Source organism: Hyperolius riggenbachi, chromosome 5, assembly GCF_040937935.1.
Source record: "Hyperolius riggenbachi isolate aHypRig1 chromosome 5, aHypRig1.pri, whole genome shotgun sequence".
Lineage (NCBI taxonomy): Eukaryota > Metazoa > Chordata > Amphibia > Anura > Hyperoliidae > Hyperolius > Hyperolius riggenbachi.
In genome coordinates, this window is record NC_090650.1 from 430,176,655 (window position 1) to 430,197,936 (window position 21,282).

The 21,282-nt window shown below is 43.7% G+C and overlaps 1 protein-coding gene across 2 annotated transcripts in view; it reads right to left on the minus strand.

Annotated features, from left to right (window-relative positions):
* Positions 1–11,990: 11,990 nt before the first annotated feature.
* The window catches only part of COL22A1 (collagen type XXII alpha 1 chain), a 483,118-nt gene continuing 473,826 nt past the window's right edge, over positions 11,991–21,282 (minus strand). For both annotated transcript variants that reach the window (XM_068238069.1, XM_068238068.1), the window contains exons 63-65: positions 16,681–16,863; positions 16,323–16,400; positions 11,991–13,792 (exon numbers count right to left, since the gene is read on the minus strand). In XM_068238069.1, coding sequence (XP_068094170.1) covers positions 13,605–13,792; positions 16,323–16,400; positions 16,681–16,863 — 449 coding nt within the window. In that variant the 3' untranslated portion in view covers positions 11,991–13,604. The remainder of the gene's footprint in view (positions 13,793–16,322; positions 16,401–16,680; positions 16,864–21,282) is intronic.

The following is a 21,282-nucleotide window of genomic DNA, read 5'->3' on the forward strand; positions in this document are numbered from 1 at the left end:
CTTCCAATGCAGACCAAATAAAAATCAAAAAAACATAATATGCTGGTGCTGTGTATGAACAGATACTGGTGCTGTACTGTACCTAGTATATAGGCTAGGCGATTGCCTGGTTGATTAGTCAACTCTCCCTAAGTGGATTGGCCTTGTCTACCTGTTTATTAGAGCGGTATGGAAGAATAGATTGTGCTGTGCCTATAAAACACGCCTCTTTCACACTTCTGGCCCCGCCCTTGTATCCTATTTACCTCTTTCTCTGCCTCTCAGATCTCGCACATGTACGCCTGCGCCGCTTCACTACAGTCCTCAGCAGTGAGATCTGAGAGGCGGTAACAGGATAGGGCGTATCACTCGGCATCAATGACACCCGGCGTATAAGACAACCCCTGACTTTTCAGATGATTTTCAAGGGTTAAAAAGTAGTCTTATACAACAGAATATACTGTACTCAAAATAAGTTTGCTAGTACTTTTTCTCCTACTTTTTGGTACTTTGTTTATTTAAAAAGTGCTGGAAAGGTATTTTAAATTGAAGATTAAAAATTATCTCCTAGGAGAAAACTCAGTTGAAAAAGTGAATTGCATATGGGCCCCTATGCTTCATTAGCAGAGTGTCTTCAGGTCTGGATGAACAAAGGCTGAAGGATGGTACCCTATACAAGTTAAAAGTATAGCTCCATCCAGAAACATTACTTAAATTTACTTATAGCATGGTCCTGGTCAATGCATTACGGTATTTTAATCTTTGTTCCATTTTTAGAAATGTGGATAGCGTCAGTGTTGTGTACATGAGATCCCTAGGCCTCGCTGTTTTTGGGGCATTCATGCAAGAGTGTCCCGGTAATTTGGGCGTTGGGGAAAGTTGCTAGTGGAATATTGGTATAATTACCAGTATTCCACTATAGTCAGTTCCTAATTCTGATTAATTTTTTCTGATATTTTACTAACACCTAACCGTGGTCTCACACCAGCCCTCCCTCTACTGATGCCAAACCCTAACGGCCCCCCCATCGAAAAAAAAATCCACGACAGTTAACACCAAACCTAATCTTATTTTCACATGAGCACTCCCTCTACCAATGCCTAACTCTAACCACCCCTCCACCACAAAATCTGTTGATAATTTATCGCTAACACTAACATCCTTACACAAACTGTCCCTTTACTGATGTGTAACCCTAACCAATTATTTCGCTGCAAAATTCACCGATATCTGTGCTGCCTGCCATCCCCAATGTCCGACACCCAAATTACTTAGAGACACTGAAGCGGAAAAAAAATTATGATATAATGAATTGGTTGTGTAGTACAGCTAAGAAATAAAGCATTAGGCGCAGAGACATAAGTCTAATATTTGTTTCCAGTACAGGAAGAGTTAAGAAAGTCTACAACGCCAGTTGTTATCTATGCAAATAGCCATTGAGCTCTGCGAAAAGTCACAGAGAGCTCTGACTTCTGTTTAGGTTATCTCAGCTGTATTGTGTTCTTCTTTTGCAGAGAGCAGTTCAGGACAGGTCAAAAGTTCACCGCCTGTTCTGAAAAAACATTTAGAATGCTGATTAATGTGTAAACTGCAAATATTAGAGAATGATGCAATGTTATAAAAAAAGCTGTATAACAAAATAAAAATATGAGAATATTTTTTTTTTGCTACCAATGTTCTAGTAATTACCCCTTCTGCACAACCAATTCATATCATCATAATTTTTTTTTCGCTTCAGTGTCTCTTTAAAGAGAATCTGAACTAAAAATAAAAAAATAAAAAAAAAACCCTAAGCATAGGGAAGGCTCTGGGTCCTAATGAGCCTTTCCGTTCCTCTCACGATCCCTGCGTTTCAACTCTGTCTCCTCCCTTCAAATCTCCCACCCCAGGAGGCTTCGGAAGTCCGATTGCTCCTGAAGATGGATGGCTCCGTATTGAATAAGCATGATCGGGCTCCCGAGGAACAAACTTCCCTAAAGTGTACGAGTTCCTAATTTTTCAATCACTGTTTCTTCCTGCTTCAGATGGAATGGTCTCTGTGGTGTACAAGAAGGTGCACCAGATTGTCCGGGAGGTTAGAGAAGTAGAAAGACGGGACTATCCACCAACTCTGCAGAGGAAGAAAGATTGGGAGTGGGCAGAAATACACCAGGTTTCCAAATAACTGCAGTTGTGTGTGGTCTGGTGTTAGTCATGGAAAGAATCCAAAAACATAACAACAAACGTTGTTTAGGTGATACCTTTAATGACTCTTGTACAGTTATTCATTAAAGGTCTTCAATTAACTGCAGTGTACATTGCCAAAAACTAGTCAGTGCCCCAAAAATATATGTTAACTCCCTTTCTTTTTCTAAAATAGGTCTCTATATGCCCCCATTTATTTCCATTTACCTGGTTTGAGTATTTTTGCCTAACTGTGCAGTGCTTTTTTTTTTTGTAGCAACAGTATCAAGCTTATCTCAGCATGCAAATAACAGAAAGCTTCCTATTTCAGATAAGATAAGGATAATATGGCAAGAAGGTTGTTAGATCCCCTCTCCCTCCCTTTGAGGAGTTTAAAAAGTGATACAAGCCTGTTGTCTAAAACCGCATACACACGCTCAACAGCGGTCTTTTATGCGTCACAATTGTCAAGACTTTGACATAAAAGACCGCTGTTGAGCGTGTGTATGGGGCTTAAAGAGAATCTGTACTCTAATATTCTTACAATAAAAAGCATACCATTCTATTCATTATTTTCTCCTGTGCCCCTCTGTGCTGTTTCTGCCACTCCCTGCTGCAATCCTGGCTTGTAATTAACAGTTTTAGGCAGTGTTTACAAACAAACTAACCCGCTTCTAATAGGCTCAGCTAAGCATAGTGTATGAGTCATTCAGAGTATGCAGGGGGTCTGCAGAGGGTGTGTATCGCTTCTACCAATCACAAGCAGCCCTGCACATTCCACACAATCAAGCTTTAGCCCGACAAACAGGACAGAGGAAAGATACATTGATTTATTACAGAGACAGTGCAGTTAGGAAAGACTGCAGTAAGCCAGAGCAGATTAGAACAGGCAAAGGAACTTATAGGATAGAAGAACTAAGGCTGAAAAATTTGTTACAGAGTCTCTTTAAGTGATGTTTGCTGTGGAAGTGACAGTAAGCTATGGCAGAAGGGAGGAAAAATAAACAGTGTGGTGAAAATAAAGGGGAGCATCACAGAGAAACAGTAAAGATGGAAACCAGCAGAAATAATATTTTCCTTTTTTCATCTCATATTTCTCCTAAATCTGACAGTGGACACTAAACATAACAGGATAAGTAGGCTAAATAAGCAATTTCTTATTGGATTATTTTTTTTCTCTCTTTTGGGGGTTAGGGCCCGTTTCCACTTGTGCGGTGGGAATCGCCGCAGAAAAAAATTGCATGCGGATGCGAATTTCGCATGCGGTTGTATGCGAATTTTCATGCGAATTTGCATTCGATTTTGCATGGATGACTATGTATGTGAATTTAACCATGTCAGTGCCTGTGTGCTTTTCCATTGTTTCAATGTGAAATCGTATGCGAATTCGCATGAAACTTTGCATACCAAATCCGCATGCGAATTTCTTATTAAATACATTGTATGCAAATCGCATAACGGTATGCGAATTCTGATGGCTCTGCCGTGCAGATTTTTTCTGCACAGAAAAACGCTCAGAAATCCTGACAAGTGGAAACAGTCCCATCCACTTGTATTGCCCATGCAAATTTGTATGCGGGATGCGCATGCGAATTCGCGATAGTGGAAACGGGCCCTTACGTGTTCCAAATTCATTATAATTGCATCATGAAAACAACACAACTGTGGTACAAAGCCAACGTCTTTATACCAGGTCATGTAAACAGGACATAAAGAACTACAAAATATGCAAGTAAAAATTGCTGCATGTGTATAATAACTTTTATCATCACCAAGGAAGGATAAGAAAAAAAAAAAACAACTAGTGCAAAATCACCAAAGGAGCATTAAAAAAAAAAAAATATGGAAAAAAAAAACCTACTGAGAAAATCATAGATTTCCACCCTAAATTGCATGAGTATATCAGTGAATAAAACATCTACTTTCTTCCAGAAAAGGCTAGCTTCCAGCTTCCAGTATATTTTGTTTTTAAGGGGTGGCTTTTTTATGGCTGTGTATATATCTGGTCAGCATCACATTAAATACTGTAGGCCGGTGTTTTCTTGCATAAATTAGATGTTATATGCACCTCCAAGATGCTAGGGGACATATATAGCATAACATTAACGGGGGGATTTTATGATTTTGTGCTCAGCATTTTTTTTCTATGCTCCTGTGGTGGTGATAAAACTTATTTTATACATAAGCCAGTTTTTACTTTAAACCTGGCTTAGGTATAAAATAATTTTTATTATCACCTTAACAATTTTGGCATGCTCGCTGCAAATAACTGACCGTGCTAGGCTTAAGCTTGGTACTCTGTAATGTGTTTACATGTATTGTGTACACACGCCCTAAAACTATTAAAAGTTACTGATTACCAGGATGTGGATTTTTTTTACTGTGCAATAAAAGTTATTTGTCTGCAGCTTAGCAGCTGTCCAGTTTCTCAGGAATTGGAGGAAGCAGCTTTCTGACCTCATCTCTGACTGTGATTAAAATATACACCATCTAAACAGAGATGGGAAATATAGCTGGTCAGGGAGATGCTAAGAACATTTTGCCCTGAAAATAAGCCCTAACCTGAAAATAAGTCCTAGCTGGAATTTTGAGCATGTTCAAAATATAAGCCCCACCCCAAAAATAAGCTCTGGCGCCACTAGATCGGGCAACGGTCCTGTCATCTCAGTGCACAGCAAGGTTATCAGCTGTGTGCTGGGATGACAGTGCAGGTGCCTGATCAGGACAGTAGCATACCTTTAGATCCAGCGGAGGAAGAGGTGGCACAGTGGGGAAGGCAGGAGGCGGACGCACAGCACAGGAACAGCACTGTACAAAGGAACAGGAAATGCTCTGCTGAGAGACACTTCCTGATAGAATATAAGACATCCCCTGAAAATAGCCCTAGCACATATTTTGGAGCAAAAATAAATATAAGACACTGTCTTATTTTCAGGGAAACACAGGTAACTACAGCTTGCATGCAAATTTAATGTGAAAAAGTAGCACCAGCAGGTCTCCCCTGGCTTTACCTGTGGGCTCTGAAGAATCAGGAGAGACCCACGAAACGGCTGTCAGGTTGCCTGCACTTTTACCTATGGCATCTGATGAAGCAGGAGAGACCCACAAAACGGCGGTCAGGTTGCCTGCACTTTTACTTGTGACCTCTGACGAGGCAGAGGAGAACCAAGAAACGGCTGTAAGGTTGCCTGCACTTTTACTTTTGGCCTCTGACGAGGCAGAGGAGAACCAAGAAACGGCTGTAAGGTTGCATGCAGTTGTACCTGTGACCTCTGATGAAGCAGGCGTGGACCAGAAAACGGCTGTTAGGTTGGCTGCACTTTTACCTGTGGCCTCAGACGAAGCAGGGGTGGCCCACGAAACGCCTGTCAGGTTGCCTGCACTTTGCTTGTCTATATCTGTTTCACTACAGATGTAATATATAGGTTATTTCCTTGATTGAAATGGGTCTGGTGCCCGGATGTGCTTTGAATGTCTGATAGACAGGAAGGCACAACCACACGCCTGGATCCTCTCAGCTGCTGACCAATCAGGCATTTAGTGCCATCCAAACTGCTTTTCTTATTCATCTCCTAATTTAAAGCAAACCAGGCCAATCAGATACATTTCTTGACAATTTATACTGGCACAATTCCAAGCTGCAAATTATTTGCAATAAATTTGCGTGCAAGTCTTTACGAGTATCTCATTCATCATCTCTAGTTGTAAAAAACCCAAGGCTCATGTTTAGAATAAATAATAACATGAAAACCAGAATCCTGCAATAACTAGCACCCTCTTCATTCTTAAAGGACAAAAAAAATATGATAATGGCCTATTAAAAGATCCAAAAAACAACTTGAATAGTTGTATTGTTAATGTGCAAAGTTTCCTTTAAAGGATACCCGAGGTGACATGTGGCATGATGAGATAGACATGTGTATGTACAGTGCCAAGCATGCAAATAACTAGGCTGTGTTCCTTTTTTTTTTTCTCTCTCTCTCTGCCTGAAAGAGTTAAAAATCAGGTATGCGAGTGACAGTTTCTGCCCAGGCCGGGACCGGCTCGGACTATAGCTTAACACTTTCCTGGCAGTAAACAGCTTCTTAGAGCAGGAAAGAGATAAAAAAAGGGTCAATAGTTCGTAGATTTGAGCTCTGGCATACTTCAATGAATGTGTCATTGAGCAGAGACAATGAAACAGTAACAAAGTAGATTTAAAAAGAAAACAAAAATGTGGGATATCTAAAAAAAAAAAGTCATTTTTAGGAGAAGAAGGATAGATACAATTGTTTATCTCGTCAGTTTATTTTCACCTCATGTTTCCTTTAAGGATAAACCCCCAATTTTGTTAAAAATGATATGAATAAGGAACTTTATGAATTTATTGTTATTTGAAATGACCTTTTCAATTCATTGAGCAGACAAACATGATTTCTATCTGTCAAACTCAAATGACTCTTCCATTGTAGCCATAACAACGAGTTTGCCGGCAGGCAGGGCCGGCCCGCCCATGAGGCGGGGTGAAATGTTTGCCTCAGGCGGCGCTTCTGAGGGGGCGGCACCCGCCCGTCCGTGGGTGTGGAGTGCCGCCCGAGCTGGAGGGGATAGCGGGCAGGAAGGGGGTATTGGGCCTAGCGGCGGGGAGGGGGGTCGGACCCCCCCCTCCCTCGCCTGGGTCCCCCGTCCTCCGCTCCCCTCCAGCTTGTTATGCGCGCTGGCTGGCTGGCTGCAGCTGTAAGAGGCAATGGGCGGGGATCACTCACCTCTTCCTCGTTCCAGCGTGCGCTCCACTGACGTCACTTCCTGCGGCATAGCAGGAAGTGACGTCAGTGGAGCGCAGGCTGAACGAGGAAGAGGTGAGTGATCCCCGCCCGTTGCCTCTTACAGCTGCAGCCAGCCAGCCAGCGCGCATAACAAGCTGGAGGGGAGCGGAGGACGGGGGACCCAGGCGAGGGAGGGGGGGGTCCGACCCCCCTCCCCGCCGCTAGGCCCAATACCCCCTTCCTGCCCGCTATCCCCTCCAGCTCGGGCGCCCCCCCCCCCCACACCCACGGGGGGGGGGGGGGCGCAGCGGCGATTTCTTTAAAGTTTGCCTCAGGCGGCAAATGGTCTAGGGCCGGGCCTACCGGCAGGACATCCCACGCCAGGATTTCCATCTCAATCAACTGCCTCGTAACAATAAGCAGAGCCAAGAGTCAGTTGAGTTTACAAGCAGACTGTTATGTGGAATATTACATTCCCTGCAGTGGCCTTATGCTTACTATATGCCCCAAGGGGCAATATTTGTACGTCTGAAGCAATGCCAGAATTGCACTGTTTCTCGTTGCTTCCCTGGGATAATATTAAAGGCAAAATCTCCTATTTTTAAACGTGGGAATGATCTATATATACAGTATCTGTTGAAAATAAACAAATAAGGATCTACTATAATATTTGCTAATCTACCTTCAAAGAACATAGTTGACCTGCAAATAACGTTATTTCCAGAAAACTAAACTTTAATGTTAAAATGTCCCGTAGGCAACATGTGACGTGGTGAGATAAACACATGTATGTACAGTGCAAAACATATTAACAACCTGTCTGATTCTCTTTTTATTTTGCTGCCTGAAAGAGTTAATTTTCAGGCATGGAAGTGACAGCTTCTGTCTTGTCAGTACCTTGTTAGGAATACAGTTAACCTCACCGAAAAGCAAATTACAGCCATAAAAGAATACAACTTCTGAGAGCAGGGGGAGATAGGTCATGTATTTTAATTATGGGGCACTTAATAGACTGCCATTGAGCAGAGGCAAGAATACATTCAATCTACTTTGTAAATGCTTAAATAGACACTGAAGTGAAAAAAAATGATGATATTATGATTTGTATGTGTAGTACAGCTAAGAAATAAAACATTAAGATCAGATACATCAGTCTAATTGTTTCCAGTACAGGAAGAGTTAAGAAACTCCAGTTGTTATCTCTATGCAAAAAAGCCATTAAGCTCTACGACTTTCAAAGTCGTGGAGAGGGCTGTTTTCTGACTTTTATTATCTCAACTGTTATTGAACTATTTACTTTTTCTCTGCCAGAGGAGAGGTCATTAGTTCACAGACTGCTCTGAAAGAATCATTTTGAATGCTGAGTGTTGTGTAATTTGCACATATTAGAGAATAATGCAATGTTAGAAAAAAAACACTATATACCTGAAAATAAAAATATGAGAATATTTTCTTTGCTGCTAATCTTCTAGTAATTATTCATAGTACACAACCAATTCATTATATCATATTTTTTTTTCGCTTCAGTGTCTCTTTAAATATAAAATAAAACTATGGGATATCTAAAGGGTTATTTTTAGGAGTAGGAGGATAAATACCATTGTTTGTCTCAACAGTATATTTTCACCTGGGGTCTCCATGGCAATTCACTAAGGCTGTTACTGCATGGAAAATTAAAAAAAAATTCCACCTACTGAGGTAAATACCTCAATAAATGTAAATTCACAAAGATTACAATATGTGGTAAACCACTTGAGATGTTTGGTTATTTATCGCCAGCCTGGAGCTGTCAGTAACTAAAAAACAGCCATTCAGAAGGTTATAGAAGGGAGGAAACAGAAAAGAGACAAGGGCTATCATTCATAAACGTGTGTTCGGTAAACAAAATCCAGGCAGGAAAATACAGCATTCGGTATTTTAGACTTTTAGGTGCTCATTCATAAAAATGTTTACAGTTGCGATAGCACTGCGGTGATTTCCCGAACTAGGCTGGCGGTGGGCTGGCGGTATGTTTACGTAACATGAGAAGCTGCCGAGTTGATACATTTTCTCCTGCAGAGACAGCTTTACTATAAAAGAGGCAGCCCCAGCTTCCCTTTAGATGTACATTTTTTTAAAACTGCCTCTGTTTGCCCTGAATCTGCACTGAATCTATTAGTCTTTCTAAGCAATCTATTTAATTGCCACAGCTTAGAAGAACTTCAAGAAATGTTACACATGCAGGCTTTCTGATGTGAAATTTATCTGAGAACAGGTACCCAAGGGGTTAAAAAACACAGCCTGAGGGTATTCTGGAAAGCCTGTTTTTGTTCCGCTCTCACTGCCGCTACCTGGGAGGTCTGTCTTCATTAACTTAGCTGTTATCCGCTGGCTTATCTCCTCTTCCAAAGGAGCGGTATTCTCCGTACTGATTCCGCCTGCTCTAATTTTTATGAATTGACATTTACTGACATGTGTTGAGATAATCACCGCACAAGGTGGTAATTTATCGCTCTGCTCGGGAATGTCAGCTTTTCATGCGGAAGCAGCTTTTATGAATGGACACTTTGCTAAGTGCTCGGTAAATTCAGCTGTTTTCAGCATTACCGCATGCGGGAATGCTTTATGTATGATAGCCAAGGTGAAAACTAAACTATTCAGGAAAATAAGAAAGTTAATAATAAAAGCATATTTCCCTAATTTCACAACATTTTAAGGTAGTAATAAAATAGATTTAAAAATATACTGTTGGTTTCGAGATTATATACATTTAAGGTTGATTATACGCACCTTGGACTTGCTCTTTACTTGTCAGTATAATTTAACCATTCGATAGAGCTTTATTTTGGTAGTATCTGATTGCTGCTTTTACTTTTAGGTGTTTTTTTTTTTTTAATTAATAAAAAAAACAACAACTAAGTTTTGCATTTTTTAATCCCCCCCCCCCCTCTAAATTGGCTCTACACTACAAAACATACACTACATAATACATACATACATAGACATTTGGCTATGATAGGGATTAGATTGTAAGTCCCTCTGAGGGACAGTTAAGTGACAAGGCAGTACTCTGTGCAGCGCTGTGTTACATATCAGTGCTATATTTTTTTTTTTATTTATAAGTAAACAACACAGCCTGCCAGCGCAGATCAACCCCTGGCAGGCTGATCGATACGGCCATCTGTTTACAATGACGCAAGTTCACGTTCGTGCGAGCGCAAGCTCCCGTCTAATCTCGCTCCTCACGAGATGACACCATATGGCATCCTGGAGGGACAACTGAGCCACCCTGTGGCTACCAATAGGCATTAGGCAGTCGCAGAGTGGTTAAAAAAATTGCTACCTGTTTCACATCTTTCATCCGTTTTCCATGCACTGCAATAATCCAACAAATTAAAATACCAAATGAAACACTGCATACGGTAAAAATTGTAGTGAATTGGTGTGCAGGTTTTTTTTTTTTTTTTTGGGGGGGGGGGGGGGGGTACATTACCAAACTATTATCACATGTGTGAAAATCTTAGTGAATTGGGAAAAAATAGTCTGGAATACCACATGAGGTAAAATACCAAACATGACATTTTTACCGGACGTGTCTAAGAGAATTGAAGCTAATATGTCCCTTTTCACATTTCGCCCAACATTCCTCATTAAGGCAAAACATACTATTGTTAGATTTGGAAAGGATAAAAACCACCGCTAGGTCATATTGCTGTCAGTGCCAATGTCTAGGACAGTTCCCTGAACTTACTTCCCCAGAACCACAGGAGGACTGCCCCAGGAGGACATTTCCCCAGTGGGAGGAGTAATCCTGTCTGTGGCTGGATAGTGTACTGGTCGAGGGCTCTTCCTCTGACACAGGGGACCTGGATTCAAATCTTGGCTCTGCCTGTTCAGTAAGTCAGCACCTATTCTAAAAAGAGTCCTTGGGCAAGACTCCCTAACACTGCTATTGCCTACTGAGTGTGCCATAGTGGCTGAAGCTGAAGCACTTTGAGTCTGCCAGAAAAAAAGGTACTATATAAAAGTTAATTGTCGTGTCTATGACGGTTATAACAGTAGTCCCAATTACTGATCTATCCGCAATGTATAAATCTTCTGATGTCTGTAAAATTTTTGATCTGCATTAACTTTATCTTATACTCATTTTCTGGTAATTAAATTCCCTCTCACTGAGCTCTCCCACCTCATCTGGTGGGATGAGGTGGGACCAGCTCCCTCAGGATTTGGCATTGGTGCACACAACCCCCGCAGGATTTGGCATTGGTAGGTCCAACCCCCAACGGATTTGGCATAGTTTTTATGGTCAGCTGTTGAAGACCTCCAGTATCCTGACAGAAAGAGGCTATTGTTCACCACACAAGAAAGACTATCTGAGTTGCTTCAGGGCCACCCCTTTTCTGGATATATTTTTACATGCCATAGAGCGCTAAATACTATTGGCTCCCCTGCATCTCAAGTATTCCATAATGAAGACCCTTTTATGTTATTGATTGCTAAGACCTAGTAATGAATACTTCAAAACTTCATTATTCTATGGAAGTTTTAGGCATTGTCCAACATTTTGTAATGTCTATCAAAACCTGATCAGATTGCATCATTTAATAGAAGCTTTGTGACTTGACCAGCATCAGGTGACATCTAACACAACCTCTTCAGGTGGTGGTATTTATTAAAAGCTTCATGCCTTGACCAGAATCAGGTGACATCTAACAAGTCTGCTCAGGTTGTATCATTTAATAGAAGCTCCATGCCTTGACCAGAATCAGGTGACATCTAACAAGTCTGCTCAGGTTGTATCATTTAATAGACGCTTCATGCCTTGACCAGAATCAGGTGACATCTAACAAGTCTGCTCAGGTTGTATCATTTAATAGAAGCTCCATGCCTTGACCAGAATCAGGTGACATCTAACAAGTCTGCTCAGGTTGTATCATTTAATAGACGCTTCATGCCTTGACCAGAATCAGGTGACATCTAACAAGTCTGCTCAGGTTGTATCATTTAATAGAAGCTCCATGCCTTGACCAGAATCAGGTGACATCTAACAAGTCTGCTCAGGTTGTATCATTTAATAGACGCTTCATGCCTTGACCAGAATCAGGTGACATCTAACAAGTCTGCTCAGGTTGTATCATTTAATAGACGCTTCATGCCTTGACCAGAATCAGGTGACATCTAACAAGTCTGCTCAGGTTGTATCATTTAATAGAAACTCCATGCCTTGACCAGCATCAGATGACATCTAACACAACCTTCTCAGGTGGTATCATTTAATAGAAGCTTCTTGCCTTGACCAGCATCATGTGACATTTAACAAACCTCCTCAGGTAGTATCATTTAATGGAAGCTTTATGCCTTGACCAGCATCAGGTGACATCTAACACAACCTCCTCAGGTTGTATCATTTAATAGAAGCTTTATGCCTTGACCAGCATCAGGTGACATCTAACACAACCTCCTCAGGTGGTATCATTTAATAGAAGCTTTATGCCTTGACCAGCATCAGGTGACATCTAACACAACCTCCTCAGGTGGTATCATTTAATAGACGCTTCATGCCTTGACCAGCATCAGGTGACATCTAACACAACCTTCTCAGGTGGTATCATTTAATAGAAGCGTTATGCCTTGACTAGCATCAGGTGACATCTAACATAACCTCCTCAGGTGGTATCATTTAATAGAAGCTTCAAGCCTTGACCAGCAATAGGTGACATCTAACAAAACTCCTCAGGTTGTATAATTTAATAAAAGTGTCATGTCTTGACCAGGATCATGTGACATCCAACACAACTTCCTAAAGTTGGGTGTCACTGGCATGATGATTGTCAAAACCTATAATAATTTATACAAAAGGCAGAAAGCAGTGGAACAATATCAAACAGAGTCCTGAAAAGCATAATCACTCCTCCTATGCCATATAGTAAAGCAGGTGTCACCGCTTTACAAATCTGATGAACTAAGTGGTTCAAATTGTCTACAATAAAGTTATTTTTTGGAAAGTGAGGTCTGGACCAACTTTTGCTTTTCTAGAAATGTAAGTTTTGTAACTTGAGTTGCAGACCCACAATCGATCAGCATTGTGCTCCAGAGGTGAAGAGGTACCTTTGTGCCTGTTGCATGTGTGGCTTAGATCATTTTCCTATATGAGGGCCTTTTTACTTCTTTTTCTCTGAGTTAAGTGGTTAAGTCTTATATTTAACTGTTGGCCAATGTCGTGCTTTCTCAAAAAAAACATGAACAGGCGATGAAAGAATGTAGACTGAAGAATCAACATAGTGATACTTGTGGACCATCACATAAAAAGTTGTAGAACTCTGGGCCCTGAAGAAAAATTGGATCCTTCTACAGAGGCGAAGTTGTGCTGAAGCATTTGCTCGGAAATGTCTCTAAATAAAAATTGCACATTCAAACTTCTTCCTTTCAAAACTATAAAATATGTGACACACGTAATGTAAAAACACAAAGAAAGCCTTGACCGACCGGCAGTAACTGTTGGTTTCAACCAATAGAATAAAAACAAAATAAAACTTGAAACTGAATTGCTGTTCCTTTTGGTTTCAACTAATAAAGTAAAACAAAATAAACCTTGAAACTGAATCAATGTTCCTTCTGGCGGAACTTCCTTGCCGTTGGTGGTGCTTGTCGGGACCCTTCATTTTGGAAGATTTTTTTTTTTTTACATAGCAGTAAATTCAAGTTTCAGTCTCAAGTCCTGTTGGAGCTCAGCTGGCCTCATCGTCCTTTCACGTTACCTGGTCTTGAGCCCAGGCTAGCAAAGTAGGCACATTGTGATGGGTCGCATTGTCCACTAGGTCCAGGAGGACCTTGAGGTCCAGCGATTCCTGGTACCCCTGGTTCACCTTGGTGACCTGGATTGCCGGGGATTCCATCTTTGGCATAGCCAGGTTCTCCAGGAATACCTGAAAAGATATGGTTAGAATTTAGCTTTACAAAAAAATCCAGAATTCAGCACTTCCCAAGGGCTTTTTGTGATTCACATATTCTGAAAAGGTCAAAATAACAGTAGCAGCTAATAGCAGCATGACCAAAAATGGGCGCGTGCTATTTAGCAGCCAACCATTTTTTGTTACAGTGGGGATGTTTAAGGTTAGGTGGGGGGTTATTACTTGCCCGGGGGGGGGGGGGGTTATTAGTTGCCCGGGGAGGGTTATCAGTTGCCTGGGTCGGAAGGATTGTTGGGGAGGGTTATTAGTTGCCTGGGGGGGGGGTGTTATTAGTTGCCCGGGGAAGGAGGGTTATGAGTTGCCTGGAGAAGAAGGATTGTTGGGGAGGGTTATTAGTTGCCTGGGGAGGGAGGGTTGTTAGTTGCCTGGGGGAGAAGGATTGTTGGGGAGGGAGAGGGAGGGTTAGTTGCCTGGGGGGGTTATTAGTTGCCTGGGGGAAGGTTATTAGTTGCCCAGGGGGGTTATTAGTTGCCTGGGGAGGGTATTAGTTACCCGGGAGAGGAGGGTGGTTGGGGAGGGAAAGGGAGGGTTATTAGTTGCCTGGGGGGGTTATTAGTTGCCCGGGGAGGGAGGGTTATTAGTTGCCCAGGGAGGGAGGGTTATTAGTTGCCCGGGAGGGAGGGTTGTTGGGGAGGGATAATTATTAGTTGCCAGGGAGGGAGAATTATTAGTTGCCCGGGGGAGTTATTGGGAAGGGAGGGTTATTAGTTGCCCGGGGAGGGAGGGTTATTAGTTACCTGGGGAGAAAGACTGTGGGAGAGGGAGGGTTAGTTGCTGGGGGGTTTAGTTGCCCGAGGGAAGGTTATAAGTTGCCCGGGGGGAGGGTGGTTGGGGAGGAAGGGTTATTAGTTGCCTGGGGGGTTATTAGTTGCCTGGGGACAGGTTATTAGTTGCCTGGGAAGGGAGGGTTATTAGTTGCCCGGGGACAGGTTATTAGTTGCCTGGGGAGGGAGGGTTATTAGTTGCCCGGGGATGTAAGGTTGTTGGGGAGGGAGAGGGAGGGTTATTAGTTGCCCGGGGACAGGTTATTAGTTGCCTGGGGAGGGAGGGTTATTAGTTGCCCGGGGAGGTAAGGTTGTTGGGGAGGGAGAGGGAGGGAAATTAGTTGCCTGGGGGGATTATTAGTTGCCGGGGAGTGAGAGTTATTAGTTGCCTACCAGGAGAAGGTTTTGTGTGATAGTTGGGAGAGGTAAGGTCATAGTGAAATATTGGCAAATATTGCTGATATTTCACTATATCAACTAGGTTGTAGAGTGTTACCGATATTCCACCACAGCTAATAAATGCACCGTAACAACCATTTTTCTATTATGAAGGTGCCCAAATTAGCACACTGTGCTTTAAAATGTATGCCAAAATATCAGTGGGATGCAATTACCTTATATACTCATGTATAAGCCTAATTTTTATGGTAGGGAATTAGATTGTGAGCTCCTCTGAGGGACAGTTAGTGACAAGACGATATAATCTGTACAGCGCTGCAGAAGATGTTGGTGCTATATAAATACTAAAATAATAATAATAATACATTTTTCAGGACAAAAAATAAGCTAAAACGTTCCCCCTCGGCTTATATGTGAGTCAGTGGAGCAGGTTTTGTTACTGACAGAGGAGCATAAGGATCTTGCATTAGTGATCGCTTGCCAGCTGGCTCCCTGCTGTGTCCGCATCCCCTGCAACATGGTGTCCAAGACTACCTGTGTCCCCTGGCCTGTGTAGTGCAGCAGGCAAGCAATGTCTCAGCGATGTAATGATCAGAGGTTCTTCTCGTGTGATGACATCTAGTGGCGTCTTGAGACACAGCTGTATCATCCTTGTGGCACATCTGACTATGGGGAGGGGGGCTGACTTTATTCAGGGTACATCTGGCCACTGTGGCGGGGGCTATACTGGGGATGGTGCTTATACACAAGTCAATCACTTTTCCTGGTTTCTGAGGGAAACGTGGGTACCTTGGCTTATACACCGGTCGGCTTATATGTGAGTATATAAGGTCGTACAATGCCACAACACGTGAGGTTTCCTGAAAGATCAGGCTCATATGTTCATATAAAGGTACTAGCTAACTGATTTAGTCATCTAAATTGGTCAAGTGTGAGGCCATCATTGTTAGTTTTTGCAGAGGACCGTAGAAAGAGTCCATACGAGGAACTGAATAAGAGAAGTTTGTTGGCAGCGAGATAATTAGTGTTAGAGGCTTGAACGGTTTTTAGTAGACAAGAACTGGAGAAGTCATTCAGAGAAAGATCTAAGAAAAGGGAAGCAGGACCAGGTGGATAGATAACTATGATTTGGGGAGTATAGGTGGACAGCATACATTCCAAAAGTTAGGAGAGAGAGACATAGGAGAATGAGTGATTTAATGAATTAAAGGAGCAGTGATCAGAGAGGAGAACGTCCACACCACCACTATTACAATGCCTATTCCATGCCTGTGTAAGAAACTCTTATATTATCTAGCACAAAACAGGAAGATATGATGTACCTGGAATTCCTGGAGAACCCATTTCCCCACGCAGTCCAACGCCAAGCTCTCCTCTTTCCCCCTTTGCTCCCCTTTCACCTATGACAAAAACATCACATCACATATAGTCTGACTCTCAGTCTCTCTTGGTCGTTCTACAGAGCAAATACTTAAAACATACAGGAGATGTTTTTAAACATTTGAATATATTAGCTTATCAGCCACCTGCAAGCAAAAAAAGTATATAAAATAAACTGTCCAAAAGTTCTCGATTACGGTACTTGCCCTACCTGATTTGTAGCACTTTTACTTCCTTGGTGCTGAAATTGGCCTGAATATTTACTAAACAGGAAAAGCGATTTTATTAAGGGCTACTAACCTTTTGGGCCCATAGGCCCTGCAGGCCCCTCAGGCCCCATTTGTCCTGGCATCCCTGGTTCTCCTTGTGGACCAGGTCTACCATCCAATCCATCTTTTCCAGTAGGTCCTGGGGGTCCGGGTCGGCCTTGAGCTGATTTGATATGGGCCGGTTGCATCTGGGACATGAGGTAGGACAATTTGGCTGCAAAAGAAATGAAAAAAAAAATTGCTCTTTGTTGCCTATGAACAACATGTTTATCATGGCCAGGGACACAATCATTAATCAGGGACACAATCATCACTTCAAAAAATGCATCAATTTCTGCATCTTGAAGTAGTAGTAAAAATGTTTCTGTACCGTGTTAGCCAAAAATAAAGTCTTGTAAAAGTAATACCTTTTAATGGCTAACTGATAAAGTTAAATAATGCAAGCTTTCTGGGATCTAGTCCCCTTCTTCAGGCATATTTTCAGATGTTAGCTGTAGTAAAACACTGATGCAGGTAAATAGTACACACATAGACGGCAGTTGTGCTGGTTACTGTTTATCCATTAGGTGTCAGGTGATCAGCAGGCTGGAGCCAGTGAGTTAGTGCAACCAAACATGAAATCCAGCAGGTTTCTGAAGATCATGAAGCCAAATCAATCATGTTACATAAGGAGTCATGAATCCCGTTCCACAATTTAACCCTTCTGTTAATGTATTGAACATTTTCATAAATTTGTACTCAGAAATCTTTCTTGCTTGTTCATTTTTGAAGTTACCCTTAAGAATAAGTACTCTGAGATCTTGCATGCTGTGTCCTGGTTCACAGAAGTGTTGGCCCACTGGTGTGTCCATTTTACCCTCAATTATCTTGAAGTAAAAGACATGCTAGCCGCCACAATAGACCATAGCTGATTTTTTTTTTTTTATTTCTTTCCTGCATGGGAGCTGGGATCTCACTGGTGTTGTAAGCACTATACCCAGAACAGAGAGAATTCCTTGCATGTTCAGCCTAATGGCTTTGTGTCACCTCAATCTTTCAGCAGAAACCGTTATATGTCAGAGAATATCAGTCTCTAATCACTGCTTGTCAATCTTCTACCTTTTGAACCTCAGTGTTCTCCCCAGGCTCTTTTAGCCGGGTGCTCCACCCGGCTAGTTTAGGTGAGCACCCGGCTGTCATCGGCTAACCTCCTGCTATGCTGTAAGCAGAGTTGCTCACAGAAACACTGGACCTGCATTCTCTCATCTCGCCCCACCCGGCTACCTTTTCATGCCACCCGACTGGAAAAAATTTCTGGGGAGAACACTGAACCTCATACACACGCATGATGGAGCAGCACGGAGCTGGCAGGTCTGTAGGAAAACAGGATCATGGAGGCCTGGCTGTCCCGCACCAGGCCTCCATGATCCTCCGTTCTTGACTTACAGCTACTTTCGGTTTCGCCATTGGGCCACTGCTTCTTCGCAATCCAGTCCGCAGTAGATGGGAACGTGTAAACAGGATATGCTCGGAAGCCCCTCGACTTACAAGTCTAGTAACGAAGCTGGTGGTGGGGAATGGAGGATCGTTGAAGAGTGCCGTGGGCCATGAGACAGGACGACTACAAGGGGCTTTCAGAAGCCCCAGGTAAGTAAAACTCTTTATTTTAAGATTATCTTCAGTTCTGCTTTAAAGAGAACCCGAGGTGTGTTTAAAGAATGTTATCTGCATACAGAAGCTGGATCTGCCTATACAGCCCAGCCTCTGTTGCTATTCAAAACCCCCCTAATGTCCCCCTGCACTCTGCAATCAGACACTGGCGTCCCTACCATAGTGCGCAGGGGGGCGGGGCGCACCGGGTGTCAGACACCCAGGGGGGTGTCACCACGACCCCCCACAGCAGCACAGCAGGAGGGAGAAGCAGGGCTAGAAGGAGGGGCAGTGGGGGCAGCGGTGGGGAGGGGGGAAATATCCCCCCCTCCCTCACCTGGGACCCCTCCTTCTGCCTCTCTCCACCTTCAGAATAGCGGCTACAAGTGCGGGGCGGCCGGAGGCGTATGAACAATTACTCACCTGATTTCCGCGTTCCAAGCGTGGAGCGCAGCGTCATGACGTCACAGGTCTCTGTCTTCAATGCCGCCCACCGTGCTTCCTGATTAGTGGAAGCACAGTGGGCGGCATTGGAGGCGGAGACCTGTAACGTCATGACGCTGGGAACGCGGAGATTAGGTGAGTAATTGTCTATACGCCTCCGGCCGCCCCGCACTTGTCGCAGCTATTCTGGAGGGGGAGAGAGAAGCAGAAGGAGGGGTCCCAGGTGAGGGAGGGGGGGGATATTTCCCCCCTCCCCACCGCTGCCCCCACTGCCCCTTCTTCTAGCGCTGCTTCTCCCCCTCCTGGGCATCTTTACTGGGGGGGGGGAACTGTACTAGCTATACTGGGGGCAGCTATACTGGGGGCAACTATACCAGCTATACTGGGGGCAACTATACTGGGGGCAACTAAACTAGCTATACTGGGGGCAACTATACCAGCTATACTGGGGGCAGCTATACTGGGGGCAACTAAACTAGCTATACTGGGGGCAACTAAACTAGCTATACTGGGGGGCAACTAAACTAGCTATACTGGGGGCAGGTATACTAGCTATACTGGGGGCAGCTATACTGGGGGCAACTATACTAGCTATACTGGGGGCAACTAAACTAGCTATACTGGGGCAACTAAACCAGCTATACTGGGGCAACTAAACCAGCTATACTGGGGGCAACTATACTAGCTATACTGGGGGCAACTAGTTTCACTGGGGGCAACTATACTAGCTTCACTGGGGGCAACTATACTGGGGGAAACTACTAGCTATACTGGGGCAACTATACTAGCTAATACTTTAAATTACAGTTAGCTCCGCCCTCATTCGGTCATGACCACGCCCATTTTTTGCCGCGAAGCACGCCGCAGGTTGTGGCCACGCCCATTTTTTAAGGGGGGGTGTCTTTTAATACCCAGCACCGGGTGCCAAATGCCCTAGGTACGCCACTGCACAGATCAAAGCCGTGCTGTGAGGCTGTGTTTACATCTGTAGTGTCAGTCTCGGCTGCTCCCCCACCTTCTGCATAGCTCCGGTCCCTGCCCCCGTCCCTTCCCTCCAATCAGCGGGGAGGGAAGGGACGCAGGCGGGGACCGGAGTTCTGAAGGAGGCGGGGAGAGCAGCAGACTGACACTATAGAGATAAACACAGCCAGCTCTGACAAGCTGTTTGTCAGCAGGGTGGCTGTGATTTATGAGGGATTGCAGAGTGCAGGGCGACCTAAGGGGGGGTTTGGGATAGCAACAGAGGCTGGGCTGTATAGGCAAATCCAGCCTCTGTATGCAGATAACATTCTTCAAACCCACCTCGGGTTCTCTTTAACCTCCCCAGCAGTATGATTACTTCCAGATTTTAGGGACTAAAAGCAGTGCAATTTTGCCATTTTTTCAGAAGCTCTTTGACCCTAAAAGAAGGAAAAAAATCTCCCCACCAGATAGATCTGCAGTAGCCCTGCACTTACTCACCTCCCCTGGATCCAGCGCTGCAATTCCCCCTCCGTCCACTGGGTGGCGCTCTACCCCTATAATAAGATCACCATCTGTCATCATGATTGAACAATTGTTCACCTCCACACACCTCCCAAAAAAGGTGTTCCATTGTTCCCAGTTCTTTGGAGACACAAAGAAGCTTCACTTGACTGTTATGCTACGCACACACATGCGACAACGATCGTTCGTTGTGAACGACGAACAAACTTTTAATTGATGAAAGAACGACCTAAGTAAAGTTAGTTTTTAAATGTGTGTAACGATCTGATCGTTAGAACGAACCTTACATCACGTAAAGCAACTATTGCGCTTGCGCATAAAAATGAGAAGTTCCATGGAGAAATAGCGAAATGCGCATGTCAAGCCTAGTACGAACGACCATTTCCAACGATGTACTACTTTTGGAAACGATTGTCGTTGGAAAAAATCCGCCAAGCTAGATCGTTCGTTTTTAACGATCTAGCTCGTCCGTCGTTAGACTTAATGGTCGTTGGTTGCTTTTTTTTTAAACGATCGTTGTTTGCAACGTTTGGGGAACGATCGTTTCAAACGACTATAGTCACATGTGTGTACGCACCTTTAGTCCTTTACTGCTCTGTGTAGTCCTGAAGTAGTGTAAGCCCTGTACTGTCCTGTGTCTTCCTGAAGAAGTGGCAGCTCTGTACTTCGCTGTGCTCCCCTGAAGAAATGTCATCCCTATACTGTTGTGTATTCCTCTGAAGAGGTGTCCACCCTATACTTACCTGTGCTACCCTGAAAAAAGCTGCATGCCTGTACTGCCATGTGCTCCTCTGTAGAGTTGTCGGACCTATACTTCCCTGTGCTCCCCTGAAGAAGTGTTAACCCTGTACTGCCATGTGCTTCCCTGAAGAAGTGTTAACCCTGTACTGCCATGTGCTTCCCTGAAGAAGTGTCAGCCCTGTACTGCCATGTGCTTCCCTGAAGAAGTGTCAGCCCTGTACTGCCATGTGCTCCCCTGAAGAAGTGGCAGCCCTGTACTGCCCTGTGCTCCTCTGAAGAAGTGTCAGCCCTGTACTGCCATGTGCTTCCCTGAAGAAGTGTCAGCCCTGTACTG